The sequence below is a fragment of the Cheilinus undulatus genome, linkage group 2 (genome assembly GCF_018320785.1).
Source record: "Cheilinus undulatus linkage group 2, ASM1832078v1, whole genome shotgun sequence".
Taxonomy (NCBI): Eukaryota; Metazoa; Chordata; class Actinopteri; order Labriformes; family Labridae; genus Cheilinus; species Cheilinus undulatus.
In genome coordinates, this window is record NC_054866.1 from 28,904,140 (window position 1) to 28,929,010 (window position 24,871).

At 42.1% G+C, this 24,871-nt stretch overlaps 1 protein-coding gene across 3 annotated transcripts in view; it reads left to right on the forward strand.

Annotated features, from left to right (window-relative positions):
- Positions 1-3,524: 3,524 nt before the first annotated feature.
- kmt2a (lysine (K)-specific methyltransferase 2A) overlaps positions 3,525-24,871 on the forward strand; it is a 62,004-nt gene continuing 40,657 nt past the window's right edge. For all 3 annotated transcript variants that reach the window (XM_041803572.1, XM_041803581.1, XM_041803588.1), the window contains exons 1-3: positions 3,525-3,779; positions 20,597-20,669; positions 20,784-24,115. In XM_041803572.1, coding sequence (XP_041659506.1) covers positions 3,534-3,779; positions 20,597-20,669; positions 20,784-24,115 — 3,651 coding nt within the window. In that variant the 5' untranslated portion in view covers positions 3,525-3,533. The remainder of the gene's footprint in view (positions 3,780-20,596; positions 20,670-20,783; positions 24,116-24,871) is intronic.

Genomic DNA, 24,871 nt, shown 5'->3' on the forward strand with positions numbered 1-24,871 from the left:
AGCTGTCCACGCCCTGCAGGTGCTGACTGTCCATCAGACACGTCAATATTTAACAGAAATTGTCATGCTGGTTTATCGGAAGGTTTTGACTCAAAGAAATAATGGCTTCTTTTCTTTTGTTTATGTTATTTTAATCCTCTGACAATAGTTTATAGAAGTTAGAACAGGAGGGAAGTGAGTTTTTTGCGACACTCACCTCTCAGTGTTAAGGTGAGCCTGGAAACAAGACATACATTGAATAAGACTCTTACGTTACTGGTCTTAAACCTGGAGTCTGTCATTTTGCGTCAATTAAGTGACAGTTGATGCCAGTCCGCAGGCTCCTTAGGCTGGCAACGCTGTACTCCCTGCTGAGAAAATATGACTATCTCTGGTTGCTATAGTTACTCCTGTTACAAGTAATTTTTAAACCAACTTATAAAAAATGTCATGCAGTAAGACAACACCAGAAATGCTTCTGAAAATTTTAATTTTCTACAAGCTTGTCAAATTTTGTGATACATGTAAAGTCATCGTAGTCGTGCATGGTTGTACAATTTCCTAAAGTGTGCCTTGCCACACCATTTGAGAAGCGCAGGAAAAAACAAGAATTTTTTTCCGTCTAAATTTGTATCGTGAAACAGATAATAGCTGGAAAACTCAACTGGACCAGAGCACAAAGCTTTAACTGGTTTAGGTTCAAATATGATAACAGAACAGAAAATTAGGATTTTACACCTGTTTTTATGAGGGAAAGTCCAAGTGTTTCAAACTAAGGACTCCAATAGGATTGAGGTTGGCAGATACATTTTCTACATTGCATTGCTAATAATTGCCTGTAAATAAGAGATTATTACAACATATACAGTGGACTATTGAGAATAAGCACAGCAAATTTGAGATGATACAAAACTGGTCCATGGATCTTTATGGATGTAATCCTGTTTTTGGACTAACAATTTGATTGGATTTAGATTGTGGGGGACTCTTTCTGATGCAGCAGGACTGTTTTAGATATACAGTCCCCTCCAAAGGTATTGGAACAGTGGGCCCAATCCCTTTTTTTTGCTGTAGACTGAAAACATTTGGGTTTGACACAGAGAGATGAATATGAGACAAGAGATCAACATTTAACTTTTTATTTCCAGGTGTTTACATCTGGATCTGATACACAACTTAGAAGATAGCTTTATCTGTAACAGAACACCACATTTTTAGATGAGCAAAGGTTTTTTAACAGATAATCTTAAACTATATTAAAGTGAATAAGAATTTGTATTTAGTTGCAAATCCTCCACTGACATCACTAAACTTTGCCATTCTTCTTCTTTGACGCTTTTCCAGGCTTTCACTGCAGCTTCTTTCAGTTGTTGTTTGTTTTGGGGGATTTCTCCCTTCAGTCTCCTCTGTAGCAGGTTAAATGCATGCTCTATAGGGTTTAGGTCTGGAGATTGACTTGGCCAGTCTAAAACCATCCACTTGTTGCCCCTAATGAACTCCTTTGTTGTTTTGGCAATGTGTTTTGTGTCATTATCTTGCTGCATGATGAAGGATCTCACAATAAGTTTGGTGCCGTCTTTCTTTAAATTGGCAAAATGTTTTTGTAGACTTCTGAGTTAATTTCTGCTGCCATCGTGTGTTACATCATAAATGAGCATGGCATGCAAGCCCAAGCCATGACATTACCTCCACTGTCTCACAAATGAGCTTGTATGTTTGGGATCATGAGCAGATCTTCAAACTTCATCCTTTCCATCACTTTGGTAAAGGTTCAGCTTTGTCTCATCAGTCCATAAAACTTTGTCCCAGAATGTTTGAGGCTTGTCTCTGTACTTTCTGGCAAATTCAAGCCTGGCATTCCTAATCCTCTTGCTAATGAGTGGTTTGCATCTTCTAGTGTAGCCTCTGTATTTTTGTTCATGAAGTCTTTTGTGAACAGTAGATGGTGATACCCTCACTCCTGCCCTCTGGAGGTTGTTGCTGATGTCACTAACAGTTGTTTTAGGGTCTTTCTTCACAGCTCTCACAATGTTTCTGTCATCAACTGATGCTGTTTTCCTTAGTCTACCCATCTGACGTCTGTTACTGAGTACACCAATGGTTTCTTTCTTCTTCAGGACATTCCAAATAGTTGTACTGGCTATGGCTAATGTTTGTGCAGTGGCTCTGAATGATTTTCCACCTTCTCTCAGCTTCACAATGGCTTGTTTTTCACCCATACACAGCTCTCTGGTTTTCATGTTGCTTATACCTCTAACTATAAATGCAGTCTGCACAGGCTTAACCCAAATCTGAACTGAGTGTAGAGATTCAGTGCTATTTAGTGCGTGAACAATCAATGTAATAGGACACACCTGGGAAACTAAACACACCTGTCAGTCACATGTTCCAGTACTTTTGCTCACATGAGAAATGGGTGGGTTCAAACAAAGAGTGCTATGTTCTATGTTGTGTATCAGATCCAGATGTAGATACCTGGAAATGAAAGCTGAAATGTTGATCTATTGTCTCATATTCATCTTTTGATGTAAAACTCAAATATTTTCAATCTGCAGCAAAAATAAAGGAATTAGGCCCACCGTTCCAATATTTTTGGAGGGGACTGTATACTGGGAAGGAGGGTACAGGGGAGCTTCTAACAATGAGCTGTGTCACTTTCATTGTTATTCCTTGTTTGTTGTCTGAAAAATGCATTAATTGTGGCTGCTGTGATGGTTTTATCCTGATATGATATGATATACATGGTCATAATCCTCAGAATCAGAGCTCTCTGGTAGTGTATAACATGTTAAATACCGTTTATAATTGAATAATGTGTCAAAATATATGCTGGCCCACAAGTGTCCCTCTGATTTTAATATGGTTAAAAGTGTAATTTTTGCATGTATCAGTAGTTTCTTAAATGATTTTCAAAAGAACTTTTGACTTTGTAAGGTAGACACACTTGCCTTTTGGAAATGGTATACCCAAAGCCTTGCATGCATGCCCATAGGGAACTGCAATGCTGTGGCTGCAGAGAGCAGATGTTTTTTTCTGATTTCTGATTTTCACAAGCAACAGCTTATCGAATCACTTGTTAAAAGTTTTTAAAGTGGTGATAGTGCAGGGAGTGCACAAGAAAAGCAATATTCTTGTACACATTTTCTTCAGCATATTGCCTCTCTACACATGCAGATGACTGTTTCAATGTACTACCTTACTTTTCCAGTTGTAGTTTGTCTTTCAGCATATCAAGCACTTCTTATTTCATTTCAGCCATGAGAAACCACATTGGGAGCTAACGGCCTTGTGCTTCCTTGTGATTCAAGTGCGAGGCTCCTTTCCCGGGTAAAGCCCCTGAACCTGATTTGGATTCAGCCATGCACAGTCTGAATAGGGCTAAGGAGAAAATGCATTGTCGGGGTTTATTCAGTTCCGCCCCGCAACATGCATAACGATGTGTCGGCCAGTGAGAGCGCAGCGCTGTGGTAGAGGTTGTTTATGTGGAGTGCTGGGTTAGGGTTCCGCCCACCGAGGTATCTCTGATCGTAGGGCAGACAGGCAGAGAGTGTAAAATGGCGCACAGCTGTCGGTGGCGGTTCCCCGCTCGGCCCGGAGGGAGCAGCAACTCCGGTACCGGGAGGAGAGCGGGCCGAATCAGGGTTACTGCCTCTCTGCAGAATGTCTCCGGAGCCCACCCTATCGCTGCTGGGCTCGGACCCGGGTTTGATGCTGCACTACAGGTCTCTTCGGTTATCGGGAGCAACCTGCAGAAATTTCGGGATGTTTTGGGGGAATCGAGTGACTCGAGCAGCGGGGAGGTAAGCACCGGACAGGAGCATCAGTGGGACAGCTGCACTGGTGTACTCAGAGATCTGTTTGTAGCACACCTGATGGAGAGCTAACGGTTACTCTGAGCTCAAACGTTGACCATCTTTTCCTCCGCTCGTGAAGTGTTGTGAGTAAACTTGTCATGTCAAGGATGCTCAGTTAACTTTGAGTTGGATGTGTGGCCTTAAACTCTTAAGTAAGGCGTTACAATGTTAGTTACAGAGACTACAAACACCAAATGGTCGGCAGATTTTTGGTCTCAACAGTCCTGAAGAGGAAGTTTTCTTCACCTCAGCGGACTGAGGAGAGGCTAGCGTTAAATCTACACAGTTTGGATGGACCGATGCTAGCGTTAGTCTGCTAACAGGATCAAACACTGACAAAAAATGCTATAATTATGTTTATTACGCCATATTAAACCATGAACGCATAGCACACGTGCTGGCCCCAACATAGACTGTAACTGAGCAATTACTACTGCTTTACTGTTTAGCTCCTTGACATTAGCATGATGTGAAGCCTTCAAGGCTGAGCGTGTTGCCTTCAAAAATATCCACAACACAGTAAAGTTATCAGATTGTTAAAGCTTAAACATGTTTTTTGGTCTTTTAAGAAGTGTTCAAACAGCTGTGTTTGTCTTATAGACGTTTCTGTGCTGTGTAATAGCACGGGACCTTCAAGGTAGCGTGTATGTGTATGAAAACAAGACATGTTAACTTGAAGGGGGCGAGAGTGCATGATTGTTGTTTGTAGCTGGCTAACGTTAACATAGCATCTGTCTACATGCAGGGCCGGCGTCCCTTACACTCCATTAATCCCCAGACATATTTATGGTATTATTTAATAGCTAATTTGCTTAGTATTTACAGCATGGCTGTTTCACTGAGGTGTCAACCTTCCAGCGAGGCTTGGCTAACATAGCTGATTGGTTAGCTCGCAGGCTAGCTGCCTACCTCTCATAGCTAAAACTACACCATAATGCTCCTGCCATAATTGATGATAAAGTTGCATGTTTACTCTGGAGGTGGTTGTTCTGCCTTCGGAGAGTACAGACCAGCGTAGCGGGTTATAGCATTGCAGCTAAAGTTTGTGAAGCTCGTACACAAAACTAAATCATTTCCACTGCTGTTTACTGGTAAGCTAAGGGAGCTACCATGCTACGCACTACGCCACGCTAGCCATCGGGGCTATTGCTGATGCATAGGAAAATGGGAGGTGGACATGTTTTCCCCTTCTCTACACAGACAGTACGTAGCTAGTACCAAAATAATAGCGGGTTTATAACACTCAGAGATGACGTGTAAGACACAGCCACACACTTCAAATCTCTCTCGATAGTGTTGCAAGTGTAGATAAAAGGGGATTTGGTGTGTGAATTTGCCTCAGTTTGTCAGAGAAACGAGACTTGCTAGTGACAGTGCGCATGTAGGGCTGGCTACAATAACAACGAGCCCCTTCTTGACGGACCGTGTGATGTGGGGGTGTGTTCGCCTTAGCGAACTACCATCTTCCTCCTTCATGATGAGCAGCATGCGTTCATTGCAGTGGGAGTACACTGTGTGGAGATGTTTACCACCAGTGATCCCAGTCTCAGAAAAGATGAAGCGCTTACTTTGGAGAAAGCACAGCAGCATTTGCATGCACGCATGCTAGTATGTTATTTAGCAGCGGTTTTATCACGAATCGAGGTGTGCGTATTTTTTGATTGATTTGTAAATAATCCTCTTATGCATTCTATAATAATTATATTTCACCGATTTGTACAATATTGAAAAATGATTAATGGCACTGAGAAACTTTGTTGGAAGTTTATATTTCAAACCACTTTCTCTTCAAAAAAGAAATAACACTTAAAATATCTACAGTATTATGGGAGTGTGGCAGACATGAACTTTACTGTAAATACAGCCACAGCTTGATTATTTCATTCATTTTAAATGCATTTTCCCTTCATCAAAAGTGGAAGGTGTTTCAGGGGAACAGTAACATGCTTTAAATAGTCCTCAATGCAGTTATTAAGTTATTATGTTTTTTTTCCCCAAATGCATACATGAGATCATGCCAAAATCTCAAGGTACATCATATTTACATCCATACTAAATAGTCTATTTAATACTTGTTATAGTTTCTTTAGTCATTATACAGTAAAAGTAATAATGTACAATTGTATAAAGCTATACTTGCCACACCATTTAAAAAACACTGCCTTAATGTTTGTGTTGCTTATGAGTCTCATCCACCTGTTCTTTGAAAGATGGTGGTTATGAGTGTAGCCGTATTTGAGATAAGTGTCCCGCTTTAAAAAAAAGCATGATTATGAAGTTTTAGACATTGTCCAGGGATTTCCTCTTTCTTCCTGAAAAATGAGTTTGAATCAGCTGCATATATATTTCTTAGAGACATCACCCTCATCAACAGATGGCTTTCTAGTAAGTGGGGGTTTGATCTTTTCGATGAATGAGCAGTATTCGGGATATGTTGGGACAGATTTGACCCTTATAATCCCCATGGAACCTGAAGCCCAGGGAAGTTGCGGACCCAGCATGGTGATTTCATTCAGAAGCAGCGCAGTGCCTGTCTGGCCAGAGCAGGGCAGGATTGTTCAAGCTGACTGCAGCCCGCTGGGCTCATGGCGCGACCCTGAACAGAGCGCCAGCCGGACACTTGGCCACCCCTCCTTCCTCCTTCCAGGCAGAAAGACCCAAATCCACTTCAGACACACACAGACCCATCTGAGAGGCAGAGCAACTTTTCTTCTGACAGCTGCCACTTTGGAATGGATTACTTAGCCTATTGGGATGGCTCAAAAGGGTGCTTGTTGGCCGTTGCTTGCCAAATGAAGGCATTTGTTACCTTTTGTGTGTCGATGGAATTCATTTTCTTGATCCGGCCAAATTGCCGTTGCTTGTTTTGGTGCTGGGTGCAGTCCATGTTGACTTTGTTGTAAATGTGTGACCTTATCACCCCTGATCGAACTGTCCACCTCAACAGACTTTGCATAATTTTCCATGTTTGTTCTCAGTCCCTTATAGCTTATCTCCTGTTATCTTCTTCTGCATCCATTCCACTCACATATCATTACCAATGTTTAATCACTCTTACAAAAGTGCAGCTGAATAGATGTATCAACCCAAATGTCTCTTTGCCTCACTGATTTGAGAGAAATAGTGTGTTTGAGCGGAAGGGGCTCCAGTCCAGCAGGTGTTTGGCCTATTTAAATGGAAGACCCCCCCTCCTCACCCCCTCACCCACTTACACATCCCCGAGACAGCGTGTGGATTGGAGCAGGAAGCTTTGTGTCTGCTTTTATTCTAGCTCTCACAAAGTGCGGGCGGCTGAAAGAGCATAGGCAGGGATATCAAAGGGTGCGGGGTGATCCCCCCCTTCCTCCCAACGGGACAACGCTGGGAGGAGAATTAGTCACAGACCCTCCCATCCATGGCTTTATTCTGCTACAGCAGAATGCTCTTGGAGTTGCTTGACTGGGAGAAAGGCGCCTATTTTGTTATCTTTCTTGCTCTTTGTGTATGTGTGGTGCTAGGGTTAGGGGTGTCTCTCGGACTTTATGTCCCTTACTGCACTCAGGAGTAGGCGTGTCTTCTTTGTTTTTATTTTGATTAGAACTTCAAATGACATGACTTACTTGGTTGGGTAGGAGTGACTGGGTGTCTGTTGGTACCTGCCAGCCTTGTTGTGTGCGTGTGAGCTGGTGTTTGCATTAGAGAGACACCTCTCTCAGCCAATCTCTCTGTTTTTCTTTGTCCACTGACCGTCTGTCCCTCTTTACGGGGAGGTGTAGAAAGAGGAGTCATCTTGCCCCAGAAAGTGTTTGTTTTTGGTGTCTGTGCTGTCGAGCAAATGTGAAACAGTCACATTTAGTGTTGAGACACTTGGAAAAACAAATGTCCACCTTTTGCTAGGGGCTGACAGGGGTCACAAAGAGGAATGGCTGTGTTGTTCACTCCAGCTGAGGAACCTGTGTTTTAGCTGCTAAATGGAAATGGGCTTAAACTAAAATATTCTCTAGTATTTACCACAGAATATGGCACTGTTTTTAACATGGACTACTGTTGTCGGGATTTCTTTGGCTCTTATTTTTTAACAGATGTGTCATCATAGGCGGCACATGGAAGTATGAGCTCATCACTAATTTACATTCCAGGAAGGGATGAGGCACGAGTGTCTGTACAATAAATCAAAGAGAAACGCTTCCTCAAATGTGTCGAGAAAATGTTTCAGACTAACAGAGAAGAATGATTGTGGTGATCGTGCAGAATAATGGGGGTCCTTCCTTACTTGAAAACTTAACCTCAGCCTCATCCAACTTCCTTTTTCATTTCCTGTATTTTACCTGTGAATTTGTTATACCTATAATTATGTTTTCCAGTCTTCATTTTTTTGTGTGTGTGTTACAGCTATTGATGGGCTCGTGTTTGCTATCATAATGACATGTTAATCAAAGTGTTCCTGAGAAAATGTATCATTAAGTGTACACTTATTTGAAATTTACCCTTAATGTACAGTACTGTGCAGAACTTTCAGGCATGTTTGGGCCAAAAATTGTGGCTGAACTAAGGCTTGTAATGGTGAAAAAGCTCCCCTGAGGGCACTATCAGGCAGGAAGATGGATTGACACAACCCAGGTTGGTTCTGGAAGCCCTTGCATGTTACCAGGGGCCTTGAAAATAATCTGTTGAAAAAATAAAAAGTTCATACCTTTAGTAGACAGTAAGAGGAGGATGTTGGGAGTAAGGATGGACTAGGGTACTGTCTGGGCAGGTAGTAGGGTTGTCATGATCCCTTGGCTGAGCTGTAGATGTCCTAAGGGCCTGTTGTCTCTGGGCCTATTACCAGGGGTCAAAAGGCTTGGACAACAGAAATGCCGTTGAGCTTGACCTTTGCTGCTGAGTGACACATGCGTCAGGGACAACAGCAAGCTCCTTCTTGCTGTGAGGCAACAGCACTTACCCCTTTGCTGCCCTGCATCCTTATTAAAGAAATAATTGTGTCCAACACATTAGACATGGAGAACTCATTCATGTAGGCACAATCAGAAAGAGATAGTAATGTTTTATTCCCAGGGGGCACCAAAAGCAACAAAACCTAAAAGTTTCTCACAGGAGCTTTAAAGCAAAAATGTCAAACATATTTTATCTTGAAGCCACCAATCTGTTAACTGCAGTGAAAATAGCATATGCTCGCAAAATGCATACAGTTTTACTGACTGGATTTAGACTTTCTGTAGATTTTGAGAGCTTGCTTCAAAAATTGAAGTAATTAAAAAAAAAATGGTTTACATGATAAATGAAGGGGGGGGGGGCTTAAATTTAATCTTATGAACAATTCAGGAGTTAACACTACATGATTCTTTTTACCTGTATGCAGTGGAGATTAAGTTTTAAACTTGGATTTGGAAAACAACCATTAAATTGATGTCAAATCCAGCACATCTTTACCACTATCAAAGAATTTTGAGTTGAAGCCAAAGTTGTGCTGAGTTGCATTTTTTTCATATCGCTGCATAAACCACAGTCAAGTTCTTGCGCACTAACCTACTTTCCAACATGAACACTATTAATTTAGCAATGCTGAATGATCAGCTCACTACTTCCTTATACTGGCTGGTATATTTGAAAAGTTTTTGCAAATAAGGAGAATATTAAAATCATTTTTTCAGGAAGTAGTTACTCAAGATAAGAGATTTTCTTTGTTTGTTTATGATCCTATTCTGCTTTAATTTTTGCTTTGATGGTTGATGGTTATGACATTGAAGTCTGGTTCAGAACTGAAGTTACCTTAGTTAAGATGAGTTATAGTAAACTAAGCACAGAATTACCCCTTGCCAGGGAAACTTGTTCCTATTCCTCTGTGACTGGCGTAATTTCTTTAAATTCTATTTTAAAAGATGGAAGAAGTCCCACCAGCTAACTCTGGGCAAAAAGTGCAGTCATACTGATACCTCCAACCAAATGCACAGTCGTCTCTTCACTCACAGGGACAGTCCCTTGTAACTCCTGAAAACAGCAGTGTTGCTTTTGAAATGACTCATATCAGTTTCCTCCTCTCAGTCTCTATGTGTTTCATATCAAGCCATCCCTGCATTGATCAGCTTAGATAAGATGTGATAGACCAGCAGGAGGAAAAATTCCCATGTTTTCACAGTGAGAGTGACAGTAAAAGCCAGGAAAGATAAAGAAAAACTCAAAGTGTTGTGTTCAGGAAGATTCTTTTCCTCTCTTCAGCTCATGATGAAATAGAAAAGAGTAGCAGTAACCTTTTTTATCTCCAGCATGTTGTAATGCAACCCTACCTTTCCAGTCTACTCCAGTGTTTGTTTACTTCTTGTAGTTACCTCCCTGTGCCTGCCCTACTACTGAGCTCATGGCAAGCCTTGTGTTTCACACGCTGCTCTGTGTTCGGCAGCCAGTGGGCGGGAAGCGGGTTAGCAATGAGTGAGTGACTGAAAATGTGTTTAGGAGCATGGCAGTGGACAGGAATATGGGGGAGAAAAAAGAGGGGAGCCTTGTTGTATGTAGGAGGCCTGTTTAGATTGGGATTGTGCAAACCTCTACACAAGCATGTTGAAAAAAACCAAACCCCTTTCATCCTCACCATTCCTTGGAGGCGACTACGCTCCCTCTGTTGTTGATGGTGCATGTGGTCAAGATGCTGTCTCCTTTTTTTCTTCACCCTCCCACCAGCCCGCCTCCTTTCCTCACCCTTGTTTGCTTGCCTGCCTTGGCTTTTCTCCCCTCCCCCACATACACACTCCTATGTTGTAGTTGTTTACATCATGCTGAGCAGTTCACAAGAAGGGGGTGTGTTGTTTTGTTTATCTCTAAATGTGAGTGGGTCTTGAAGAATCAAGATGTACATTTACACACAAGACTGTGCAAGAACGTGAACACACACGGTTCCCTCTGTGCACTTGTCTCCAGGAAAGCATGTTGTGATGTCATTGACTGTTACTCATACTACGACAGCGAGTCAGAGCTGCCCGTTGGTACTCCGCCCCCCTTAGCTCAGCAACAACACCAACCAGTAGCAGCAGCTCACTCAGAGGGGAGAGGATACTGGTATGACTGAGGAGAGAGTAAAGTGGATGGAGGAGTGTATGGAGTTAAAGGAGATGAGGACTGATGGATGCTCAGATTGGTTTTGCCTGCCAGGATAAACAGCAGTACAGACTGTCTGTTTTTCTGCCTGTTTACATGTTGAGCAGATGAAAGTGTCACTTTGGAGCACAAAAGTGTTTTTTATTTTTCTTAACAAGATGGCACTGTGGGTTTTTTCCAATACATGCTGATATTAATTATCATATTATTCTAATTTATGCAGGCAGATATGTTTTAATGCTTATTTAACATTAGTATATACCATTTTTAAATAATATACGTTGTTTATTTCCCTCTTATTTACTTTTTGAGTTATTTGTTAGCAGATTGTGCCTTCTCCCCTCTTAGACAATGCATTTTACCCTGTATATTGCCTGTCTATTCAAATCCCACTACCTGCAAATAGGCAAAATGCTTTGCAAATGTGGAACTTGATGATAGTTGAAGTATGGCTTTTTGGGTGTCAAGTCTCTGCACTGCATCATGTGTGCATGCATAAGAAACTATAAAACAGGCCAATTGGTTACTATTTTTATTTTAAAATACACTTTTGGGCCTTTGTTTTTGGTGAGGAGGACAGTGGATAGAGTCAGAAACAGGGATGAGAGAGAGAATGGGTCAGAGACATGCAGAAAAGGAGCCGCAGGCCACACTTGAACCCGGGCTGCCTGCTTACATGGGGAGCAACCTAACCGCTAGGGCCATCACCAAGGTTTTTCCATTAATGCAAAAGTTAAGGCTTTTAATTTATTATCAGTCAAACATGCACAAGTGGTGTCTGAATTAAGCCAATGACAGATATGTGCTGACGCCTCCACCTGATGCACAAGTGTGTTGCAACGGAGGTCTTACCCACATTTGCTAGTTTCTCAAAATCATCGTCCGCACAAAAGCGCAAAAACGTACTTCTAGGTGCTGCAAGGAGCAGCCATGCCAAAAGCAGTGGTTTTCTGTGATGATTTGTTTATTTCTGTGAACAAGTACAGCTCACTCAGAGACACCAACGATTTTTGGGCTTTTTATGCCTTTCTTTAGAGAGGAGAACATTGGATAGAGTTGGTAATAGGGATGAGAGTGGGGATAAGGCATGTGTGAAAGGGGCCAGGGGCCAGACTTGAACACAGGCCGGGGACATGGGAGCAAATTAGCCACTAGGCCATCTGTGCCTTTTTTTAAAAAGTTGCCCCAGCAACCCAAACCGGGTCTCATCAAGAAGCACCAACATTTGCTGCAGGTTGTATGTCTTTGGGGTATAGCATGAAGCTGCACTGACCACAGTAGGCTAATCCATGCAGGCATCTCTATTTATCAACAGTGTGACGTTACAAGCACAGTTTTTTTTTTGTTTTTTTGTAGATGTTCTCCTAATCTAACACATAAATGCTGTCAACTGAATTTCTAAAAATAATAATAAAAAAAAAATCCAGGAAGGAGTAGGGATGCAATGATACCACATCTATCCAGAGCAAGTACGAGTACTTACATTTGAGCACTCAGCATTACCAAGTACAAATATGAGTTCTTTATACCATAACTGCTCATAAAATTATTTTAAAAGTCGGCTTAATTTTTATAGATGTTCCTCATCCCTCCTCTTGAGAGTTTATCAGTGCATGGTTTATAGTCTGTTCTACTTTTGTTGTTCTCAATTATGTTAAAATATCACCAAACTGCAGACATGGCTCCAACTTTGACTACATACTCATTAACCAAGAACAGTATCTGCTTGGGGTAGGAATCACCAGCGGCCCCGGGATACGATATTATCACAATGCTTGGGTCACGATTCGATATTATTGTGATTTTAAATATTTTGCAATACAGTAAGTATTGGGATACCACATATTGCAATATATTGCGATCTATACCATTTTTTCAACTGTTTAGCTGATTTAGCATTAGTCTTGTCCTGATGTTTGTCATATTTCTGCAGTATTTTATTTCCTCGTAGCACTTCTTGCAAACCTCATGTGCCATGCCCATCTCATTTGTGCCCTGCTTGCATTCCTAATGTCCTTCCCCTGGTGGTGCCATGTTTGTTGTACTAACTTTCTCCTGCTCTATGACAGTCAGTTCTGCTAACCTCACAAAAAATTGTCCAAACAATTTATTTTATTTTCCATTATTATAGACTTCAGGTCATATTTGGAATTAATTTGAAAAAGTTGATACTTGATGGATGAGACAATACGATATATCAGCAGACAAAATATCATGATACCATGCTGTATCGATTTTTTTCCCCAACCTCTAGTATCTGCTATGTTTTATGAGTATGAGTACAAGTACTTAGGCTTGGTGTCAGCACTGATACTGGTATCGGTATCTGTGCATCCCTAGGAAGGAGTTTTCCTAAAGGTTTGTTTATGACCTGAAACGCTGTTAAAATGTGTACGGAAGGTGAAAACACACAAAAAACAAGGCCAGAGTCATTGATTTCACATCACATGAAGTAATTAAACTTTGAAGGGATTTGACATTGTCATTTAGCAGATACATTTGCCCAAACCAAGGTAAATCTGAAAGATGGACAGTTATGTAAAGGCATCAGTCATGGCATTAAGGACCTTGCTCAAGGGCCCACACTGGATACTTGTTGTGCCCTGACTGGGATTTAAACCCCCAGTATCCTGTTTCAAAGGCCCTGTCCAAAAAAAAACAAATTCAGAGTATACATAAAAGTTTTTTGTTGTATCAGCGTTTCATCCACACGAAATGGCGTTTTGGGAGGCCGTGAACGCTACTTTCTTAATAGATGACAGTAAATTTCTGTAACAAAGCTCCACTGTCATGATGTTTTTAGACATTCATACTTAAACTACCATTGTGTGATATTTGTGGTTCTCCTCTGTTAGCTCACATTGCATTATGGTGTTGCGGAAGCAAGAGAGATCATGGCATAGTGGGAGTAAGACATGAGCATATACAGTGCTGTGTCCCCCATTCCACCGCTAGGCTGATCATAGTGAAGGCAAAACACCACAGACCTTTGATAATATGGCTTTAAAAGGCACTTTGAATAGGGCTGAACACTCACGTTAACATTCTGAACATTTGGAGAAAAACAGCAATAAATGAAAATACTCAACACATTGCAGATGATTTGCCTACAGATTATTAAAAACTCAATTCTCTTTTTTCTTGTTGATAGTTGGTGTATAATTAATTGCAGACACAGAAAAGGAAGTCTTTTCTATAAGTGGTAACTGCTGGTGACACTGAAAACCCTAAAGAACAAAGTGAAAAATCTGTGTGACAGTAACATTTTGGTTGCTTGTCAGGAGAACATCTAGTAGGGATGTGTATTGGAAAGTATCTGGCGATACTTGATACTATGATCAAGGCGATATATTGTGATATTTTTGTAATTTAACATATGTATATATATATATATATATATATATATATATATATATATATATATATATATATATATATATATACACATATACACAGTGCTTAACAAATTTATTAGACCACCACCGAGAATAAGGTTTATGTCACAGCTGCCCTATTAACAGCACTGGTAATTACCAAAATCATTTTTTATGTTTCCGCAATGGTTAATACACCAATATGTAGAAGCTCTTTAACCCAAAAGATATTTTTAATGCTAAAATATAATTATTATTGTTATCCATGAATTTTTAAATTTTCTGATTTACAAAAAACCTGAAAAAATAGTAAAGTACACTATTATTTCTTGATTAATATATCAAATTATAGTTATTTGCTTGCATTCCTGAACAGAAAAATGAGTGTTAGTGGTTGAATGTTATGCTTGATTAATTTCTGACTTCTCAGAGAAGCCCAGTGAGCTCAAATTTGGGTATAAAGAGGTGAATTCAGTTTGAAATTCCTCATTCCTGTTCAAAATGGTAAAACACGGAGAGTTCACTGAAAATGAAAGAGTCCGTATTAAAGTACTTCATGATGCTGGATGGTCTCTGAGACAAATATGACAGGTGGTCTAATAAATTTGTTAAGCACTGTATATATAAATGTTTGTAAGTATATTTGTATGTATTTGTGGGTGTGTATATATATATATATAAATGTTTATTTATATGAATAAACATGTTCTTTTAAGTTAATATGGAATATAACAGAAAAGAATTAAGCTATTAATACAAATGTATTAAAATTATTTGCATATTATATAGATAAAAAATAAAAATGGTGTATTCTAAAATATATGGTCTTGTGTCATCAAGAGTTTTAACTCTTTTGGTGCAATTTGAAGATGAGGATTTTTCCCATTTGTTGTCATGAATTAAAATTCTTTCAGGATTTCTAAAAGAAAAGCTGAAAAAGAAATCAATATAGAGTACTAAAATCTTTTGTATTTCATGGTACATCAGCTTGTCATTAACGTAACGACAAGGTGCTTGTGGAGGAAGACCGATCCTCATGTCCTCCTTTAAGGACTGATGGACTGTATTGTGAGGAGGGCATGACATGACAGGTCAGTGTTTTTTTATCGTACTACAGAAGCCGTCATTCTTAACGACACTATGATGGCACAGGTCCTTACAAAAACCAAGTATTGACAGGATAATTATGGTTACATGAGTAAAAATCAGTGGTAGCTTCAGCAGGCTTCTTTTACGTTAGCTGTTAGCCGCTAAGCTATTGCTATGATGTCCAGCATCAGGTTCATCGTGTTGTTCAAATATTTCACTCTGGTGCGGCATATCTTACAAACGACTTGACTCCTGTAGAAGTCTGTGCCGTCTTTAATCTTTTGGAAGCCTAAACAAGTCCACATATCCGCTACGAATGCAGCAGAAGCTGCACTGCTGGGCAGCCATTGTCAGTACCTGAGCCGTCCCGGAAACCTGATTTGTATTGTACACGCGTCTACATCTGCTCTGCAGCCTATCGAAGCATTTTACGGCAGTTACTGATTGGGCAGTGTTGTTGCTGCCCGATCTGTACTACGCATGTGCAATTATATGCAACTTTTTTTTTTTTCTTTTTGCCAGCGGCCGAACAAATTAAATTAATCAAGATCTACAGCCTGAAACATAAACTAGAATTTGCTTTGGCCGTTTTGTGTATCAGTTTATTAAATTTTAAATAAACTTTGTTAAAAAGATGGATGTATTATGTTGTCATTTTGTTGAATTTGAATAAAGTTTTTTGTAAAAGACAAACAAAAAAAGGTGATGTATATTTGCACATGCGCAGTACGGATCAGGCAGTAACAACACTGTTCGATCAGTAACCGCCGTAAAATGCTTCAACAGGCTGCCGAGCGGATGTAGACGCGTGTTTGCACATGTGCAGTACAAATCGGGTTTCCGGGATGGATCAGGTACCGACAGCCAGACCAGAAGTTTTGCATGATCTCATTGTCTAAGCAGAGGAGAAGAGGGAAGAGTCAACTGCTTGCTGCCAGCTGGCGGTGCCTACCGCCAACTAGCGGTCAGGGGGTGAAATAACACCACAAACTACCGCACCAACAAAGTAAATTATTGATTAAAAAATATCAAAACAGTATTGCGCCGCAAAATATCGCGATATATCAGTGTATCAACATTTTCTTACACCCCTAACATCTAGCATTGTAACACTCAAAATCACAGAGTAAAGATGAACAGGTCCCCTTAAACACTGGATCTGATCAGATACATGTAGTCGTGCACACAAATGCATGGACTACACTTGGATTGCAGCTGCTCTACAAACTGGGCCAATGAGACCTCAACTGCATCCCCACATGCTGCTATAAATAAACACGATGAAATGACATACTCACCTCCACTCTTAAACACACACACTGATCGGAAGAAGTCGTGGAACAAAAAGGAGAGTTAAGATGTTAATCATACTTAAGTGATTTCTCTCACGCACATCTCAGGGCTTTACTGATGAAAGACAAGCTATATTTATCATTGCATACAGTGCATTACCATCATCGGTGGAAAAGAAGTTTAAAAAAAGAAAACAGGTGCAAGTTTGGATATATTTTCTTTCTTTTGGTACTTTTTGCTGTGAACACACATTTAGCCATTGCACAATGACATCCCTGGATTAACACACTTTAAAGCTGGGGGGGGGGGGGTCAGTAGGACACAAACACTTCAAGGAATCATGGTGTTCATGGATTCTTTAAACCCCTGCTGTCAATATAACATTCTTTAGGACTGTACCATACCCATATTAAGTGTAAAGTTGACCTATGCAGTCAAAAAAGCCTTCCCACATGCAAATGGGTCTTACATCTGGAAGATTTAACAAATAAATTAACAAAAAATTATTTAGGAAACCATTTATTGTAACATATAACATTTATGTTGGGTAAGATTATGTATCTTGGTAAATGTTCTTTATGATGATGATTGATTGTCCTCCACTGACTTTATCTACTCATTTTCTCTCGCTTCACTATTATTATCCATACATTTTGCATGTCTCTGTCTCCTGTTGTCTCTATGCCTGTGTGATCTTTTGTCAACATTCTTATGTTTATAAAGGTTGATGAGTTTCTGTCGTAATCTGCATGTGGATGAGGTTTATTTATGAGCGTAAATAAGGATCATAAATATCGCCAGTAGCGTCAGGTGCTATGAGAAACATGCATGCGAGGAATAAAAAGACAAGAGGGGTCATCTACCAGTTTATTGATCCCAGATGGATGAGTTTTAAAATGTTTAAAATGATTGTCTGGTGACCCGCAGATGGGCTGCTCTGTCATAGTCTGTATAGGAACTAATACTATCTGATATTCATGGCACACCTGCCCATTCACACCTGTGAGGGACCGTGCGTATTTCTGCCTGCTGTGGTGAGAAGAAGGAGTTGGTGCTGACAAGAGCCATACTGTGGCTAATTTCAACTACGTTTACCAACGGTTTGTTACTAAGTAGCATGATAAATGGGGAATTGCAGGATTTTCCTGTATTATAAGTGTCAGATTTGTTGCAAGAATTCAATAAATTGAGCGCAATTGCTGCAGTCTTGAAATCCAGCGCTCGTTTAACTATCTCAGATGTAAAACAAGTGGGGCATCGGTTCATGCACAACTTTAAAAGGATATATCAGTTGCACTGGAGAACTCTCTCTCATGATACTGAGTCAAAGCATCCTAGCAAACATTAGACCCCAACTCTGACAAGGGGAGGAGTCAGCATATGATGAGTGGTTGGGCTAGTGTGCCAACACAGGTCAAGATTTTAGTTGCCTAGTCTGACATGATGAAATCGTGAAAGACCAAAAAAATCATGGTGTCTGGCCTTAAGGAAGCACCCAGGACTGTTACTAGAACTAGAGCACATAGGCTTAGAAAAAGTTGGTAAAAACTCCACCTATAAAATCTAGAGCCCGACCGATTTATCTGCAGGCCGAGTAATCAGGCCGATTATAGCGTTTCACAGATTAATCAACATCGTCCAAAATGAAGCCAATATATTAACTTTTTTTGCTCCGTGGTGATTGTCTCTGCTCCTGTCGCTCTGTGTTGTGTCTCCGTGCTGAACTCAGCCTGGGTGCCAGTCCTCTCCTTCTCCGATGCAGAGTGCAACAACAGCTCTCCCTTACTCAGTGTTGCCAACTTAGCGACTTTGTCGCTATATTTAGCGAGTTTTCAGACCCCTCTGGCGACTCTTTTTCAAAAAAGCAACTAGCGACAAATCTAGCAACTTTTTCTGGTGTTGTTGGAGAGTTTTGGAGACTTTGACTTGAAAACATGCATCATTGATGTCCTACTCACTGAACAGCACTACTGCCGTGGGCCTCTCCCCGTCCCTAAGCACCCACAGGCAGCCTCGTCCTTGCGCAGTTTGACTGCAGCAGAGTAGAGGACTAACGCCGTTTCAGACTGGGATCGTGTTTTGCTGCTCGCATGTGCTGCGCGTGTCAGCTCCGGTTCTCGCCGGTGCGGCTTTCACACAGGGTGCGAGTTTTCTGCATGTCAGCCGCATCTCCCTGCTCACAAAGCCCTGTCCTTCTTCATAAGTTTTACCTCAGTAAACACCACGGAAAACTATTTGATTTAGTGTACAGAGAAAGTGTGTCAGGAACTTTTCAAAATAAAAGCATTCTGTACAAAGGAACGGAGTATCTCTATAGAAATGCTAAACCGGGCTTTTGCTTTGAAAAGCACAAACCAGAAAAGCATTCATATGGTGTTTATCTTTCCTGTGACATATTCTGCCAGTGGGGAGACAGAAAGTTTCACTAATAGTAGATCTTTAGAGAACAACTTTATAAAACAGGCACATTTAAGCTTGTGGCCTTCCTCAGGGTTATCAAGAAACACATTGTAAACATATTCTGTGTGCATATTTACCACAACGATGTAAATATGGCTCTCTATTTAGCATTTCCCTGTCTAATATTGTCCAAAGCCACAGTATAAGACTATTATACAGCATTTTGATGTTGTCTAAGTTGCATCTTTGTGAAATAAACAAAGATAAATGCAACTGGTTATTCACATGTCCACTTTTGTGTTCATGTACAGTATATAATCCTGTGTATATCAATGTTCTTCTTTCATATATTGGCCAAAATGGTCAATCACAGGACTGTCACACAGAGTGGGTGTATCCCACCCAATGGCAGCTGGAATAGTCTCCCCACGATTATAATCATGCAAGTCTGGATAGATATCATCTATAGATAATGGATGGATTGATGAATATATTTGAATCATCTAAACTTTTCTTTTTAGAAAATAACTGGTGTTTACGTTCAATGCTGCTTTCATGCCCCTTGCTTCAACATTATTTTCTCTTTAACTGAAAGCATACTCTTTATTCTACAGCAGCTCAAATAATGCTTTGTGGGGGTGTAATCAAGCATATGCTTCACCCACAAGGTAAAAGCTGCAGACTTACCAGGTTATTAGTTTTTCTACTTTGTAGTAGGCTGTTTGACCTCGTAGAGCAAAGAGTATGAAATTTTTCATTATTGTTGATCATTATCATGTTAAATTCATTTTATGACAGCTGTATAACTGATTATTTTCTGTATGGATCGGATGAAATTTGGCATAATTCTTAATGTTGAGTAGAGAATGATTTTTAATTGGCTTTAATGTATCGTAGCTTACAAAATTCAACCTAGTTTTGAAGAACTTTTGAAGCATATCCTGTCAACCTTTTCTTTCTTAAGGATAATAATAGCTGGGTTACATGGATAATGTGAGCTGATTTGAAGCTGTTGAAGTAAGGCTTGGCACTTGGTAATAAAACATAGACCTAGACCTTTTTTTTCTGTGTCTTTGCCCTGGCTATCTTTCTAGCAGATGTATGACCAACCACCTTAGCATTTTTCTGTTCCCTCCAGAAGCAGAGAGGATGTGTGATGTGTTAGTCATCCACTAAAACTTGGTTGACTGCAGTACAAATTGTCTGTTGTGGCTTGTCCCTTCTCCAACTGTAGGCATATCATCCCAAAACCAGAGAAACACAAGAGTATCAGAGTAAGCCAGCAAGGGAAAGTGAGATTGAGAACATCATTATAGCCTTGAAGCCTTGGTTTTCTGAGTCTGATTTCAAGAATGACTCAAGTGTTAGACATCTAGACCAACAGACAATCCTACCATGATAAATGCCGCAAATCTCTCCTTTTGAAACCAATTTTTCTTCCTTGTATGTTAACAGTACTGTTTTAATGTATTTTGCTACTGTGTGGTCACTATGATTTATTTGTTTTTCCGTTTTTTTTTATTTTTTTTTTTTTAGGATGAAGCATTTGGAGGATTTGGAACAGTTACTGAGCAGAAAAGAATACAGAGCTCTTCAGCAACCTCTTCAGGTAAAGTTGCTTTTAAGTTACCTAACAAGTCCAATAAGGATCCTTAATTTTGTCTTAACTGAATATAACGTCTGCTAACTGAATGTCTGTTTTGCTCTCTGGTTTTATTCATAGGCCCACCCCTGCAGGAGAAAAAGCCTAGAGGCCGTCCCCCAAGGGCCTTCACTGCCCAAAAAGCTGCTGCAATGCAACCTTCCCCTTCCTCCCTTCCCTCTCCCACACAGGCCAAACCTGAGGGCCCTGAAAGGCCAGCTGAGAAGGTGAAAAGGCTGCCTGGCAGGCCACCTGGCACTGGGGAAAAGAGAAGAGGCCGACCCCCGTCTTCAAGTAGCAAAAAAGCTTGGACTACAGGAGGCCATGCAGCAGGGGAGGACGGTAGGCCAGGTGGGTCTGAGCTGGGCATGGCAACAGAGGAGGACAGTGACAGAAAGGGTGCCAAGAAGACACCCCAAGGCTCTGCTCAACCACACGACACCGAGGCAAAGCTTCCCAAAGGTGGGCGGGGTGAATCCAAAGTTACCAACCTGAAAAGGCTAAGAGCGACAAAACTCGCCCCTCTCAAGTCACGGCTCAAGACATTGCCTGGTGTACCCCGACGCAGACGTGGACGACCGCCCTCAGCTGAGCGTCTCAAAGCTGAGGCAGCAGCAGCTGCTGCTGCACAGCTCTCTACCTCCATCGAAGGTGGGGATGGGAAACATAAAACCTTTAGGGGCAAAGGAGGTACAGAACAACACACTCCACAGCCACAGAGAAATGTGGATGGGGCTGAGGACCAGGACTCTTCCAATCCACCTGCTTCCCCTTCTCCCTCCAAGCCAGGCAGAACAGTGGGCCTTCGAAAAAGCCCTCGCCACAGAAAACCTGTCAGAATTGTCCCCTCATCGAAACGCACTGATGCAACCATTGCTAAACAGTTGCTGCAGCGTGCTAAGAAAGGAGCACAGAAACGGCTGGAGAAGGAAGCTGGAGGTATCGGAGGGAGTGGGACAGGAGCCGCTGAGGCCGGTATCAGGAAGACCCAACTGAAGAACATCAGGCAGTTCATCATGCCTGTTGTCAGTACTGTCTCCCTTCGCATCATCAAAACCCCCAAGCGCTTCATTGAAGACGAGGGCAGCTTTGGAACTCACCCCCCTCATATGAAGATAGCACGTTTAGAAGCAACCCCCCCACCTGTCTCAACCCCTGCTCCACCCACATCGACCACCTCTTCTTCCCCTGCTCCTGTACTAGCCTCTTCTACACCTGCTGTTACTAACACTGGTACAACTGCTCCTGTTGACTCCCTCCCCCCTCCTCCACCTCCTGCTCCTACCCCCAGTGTTCCATCAACAGCTGCCACTTTGCTCAACAGCAATACTAACAACGCCAATGCTAATGGGCGATTTAGCAGCAGCGCAGCGTCTTGTGGTTCTAGTGCTGTGTCGCAGCATTCCTCCTCTGCAGAGTCTTCCAGGTCCAGCAGCCCCAGCTTGGATGACTCCTCATGCGATTCCCAGGCCTCTGAGGCCACGCAGGCTTTGTCAGAGCCAGATGATCACTCTCCGTCCTCGCAGGGAGAGAGGGAGGCCAACCTGTTACACAGCTCACGGCCTCCCTCACCTCCCTCTGAACCGGAGCCAGAGCACCTGTTGGAGTTGAGTCGGCGTGGCCAGAGGGGACAGGGTGTCGGCAGAGGGAGCCAGAGGGTTAGAGAAACTGCGGGAGCTAAAAAGCCAATCATTAGCCCACCAACAGGAGTGCTGCTGTCCCCTTCTACACTTGTAAACTCTCAGCAAGCTTCATCCACAGCCTCCTCTTCCTCTTCACCTCCACCTCCGCCTCTCCTCACCCCTCCACAGCCTCTGCAGTCAGCCTCCTCCAACGCTGCAATCAGTGAACACCACCCACAGTCTCCCTGGATATCTCATCCAATCCCTCCGTTTCTCTCTGGACCGTCAGTTCTCTCCAGCTTGTCTGACAAACGAAGCCGCTCAATTCTGAGAGAGCCCACCTTTCGCTGGACATCCCTGTCTCACCCTGAACATCAGTACTTTTCCTCCGCTAAATACGCCAAGGAAGGCCTCATCCGCAAGCCCATATTTGACAACTTCCGTCCTCCCCCTCTGACAGCGGAGGATGTGGGGCTTTTGCCACAAGGTGTAGGTGGAGCAGGAGGAGCTTCTCCTGTTTCATTCCCTGCACCAGGCAGTGGGTCAGGAGCAGGAAGTCGTCTTTTTGGCCCTCTTCATACACATACCCACCACCAGCATCCCTCTTCCTCCCGCTTTGATGCTCCACTCCAGAAGCGCAGCCCCCTGCTCCGTGCTCCCCGCTTTACACCCAGCGAGGCCCACTCTCGGATATTTGAGTCAGTTACTTTGCAGTCATCTTCTGGAAGCAGCCCCGGCTCTCTCTCCCCACACCAGATATCCTCGAGCTCCAGCAGAGCATCCCGGCGCAGGAGGAGGCTTGCGTCTGCAACACTCCGTGGCAACCCACGGTCTCCTTCCCACTCAATGACCAGACGCAGCAGCCAAATAGGAGGTCAGATATCCATTGGGAAAGGGTCCTCTGAGATGTCTGTGTTGACAGGCTCTGTCTCCAATAGTAACTCCAGCTCTTTGCAAGGAGTTTCTGCAAGTCCACTCACCACTAGTGCCTTAACTCCTGCTTTCAGCACCTTTTCCACCGTCTCCCGGGGTCTGACCTCACAAGGGACACCAGAGAGCGGGAGGAGGGCTGCTGGAAACCCTCCTCCTTTGTCAACTACATCATCGTCTTCTCCCCCACTTTTCCACCTCTTCCCTTCCAGTGCACAAGACACAGGACGAGGAGCTGGGAAAGGAGGTAAAGAGAAAAGCGTATCAGCAACACAGGAATCTGCAGCGAAGGAAAAAGAAAGGGATTCTGAGAAGAACAGAGAGAGAGAAAAAGAGAATAAGAGGGAAGGGAGAAAGGAGTCTGAGAAAAGAAGTAAAGGTTCTACACCAGATGGATCCCCAAATGTATCTTCCGGTTTGTTTTCTGTGGATGGGAGGGACTCAGAAGATGCTCTTCCAACTCTTGCTCCAAAAAAGACTCCAGGAAGAAAAAAGTCAACGTCAGTCGACACAGCCACTGACACTGTGCCCTCAGAGTTGCGGAGCATCCATTCAACTGTTCCAGTTTCCATTGCTAAAGGACGTTTAGTTAAGAAAGGCAGACCGTCGGAGAAAGGAGTAGAGGTGGAGGATGGGGAAAAGGAGAAAGAGAAACAAAGTGCTTCTAACCAGCAGACTGCAAGCCTTCCAGGGCAGCTGGGCAGGCATCTCCCTGTTTCCTCTCTAGGACCAGTGCTGGAGCATGCAGAGAAACAGCCTGTGACAGACAAACGGGTGGTTGGACTTTTAAAGAAGGCCAAAGCTCAGCTCTTTGAGATCAAGAAGAGTAAGATGAAGCCTGCAGAGCAGACCAAGGTCCAGGTCAGTTTTCTGCTGAGATTTGGCTCACAAATTTATTAAATTTCCTCTGAAAAGCTTCCTGCTACCCTCATTCTCATCCTGTAAGCATTGGAGTTGTCTAATGTTTGTACTTAATACTTAGATATTAGGTTAATACTTACATGGTGCTCCAGTTTACATACTTTAAACAAGAAGTTCTCTGTTGGAATCTATTTAAAAGCAGATCAGCAAATAAATGCTTAATCCAAAGCACGTGAGAGCAGTGATAGCAATGTGGCCTGAACAGTGAGGTATAGAGGTATATGGAGAAAATCAAACTTGTAAACTTTATTACAGCACAGCTGTTATCTCAAGCACAAATAGACAGACTCACACATCTGCAGAGCGTTAGAGATTCAGTTAAAGGCAAGCTTCATCAGGCCTGCTATCTTTTTTCTATACTATTAATGTACTAAAGTTTGAAAAATCTCATATCAAGACAACCATGATAGCCAGCAATAAATGACTTTGACATGATGCTATGAATATTTGCTGAATCTGTGTTTGTACTCAATGTGAAAGTTCATAACGGGAAAGTCCCATACAGAGGGTTACTCAAGGGGAATTCTGTTAGCCTCATACATTATGCAGAGAGCAGCGCTGGTTGTGCTTTTGAAAGTGTTGTCTTTAGAACAGATGAGCTCTTCTGTTCTTCAGCTCTAAATCTAAAGATTAGATAGTTAAAGGCAGTCATTGAACAATCTCAAAAACTCCGTCTCAGTTAAACTCATCTTAGCA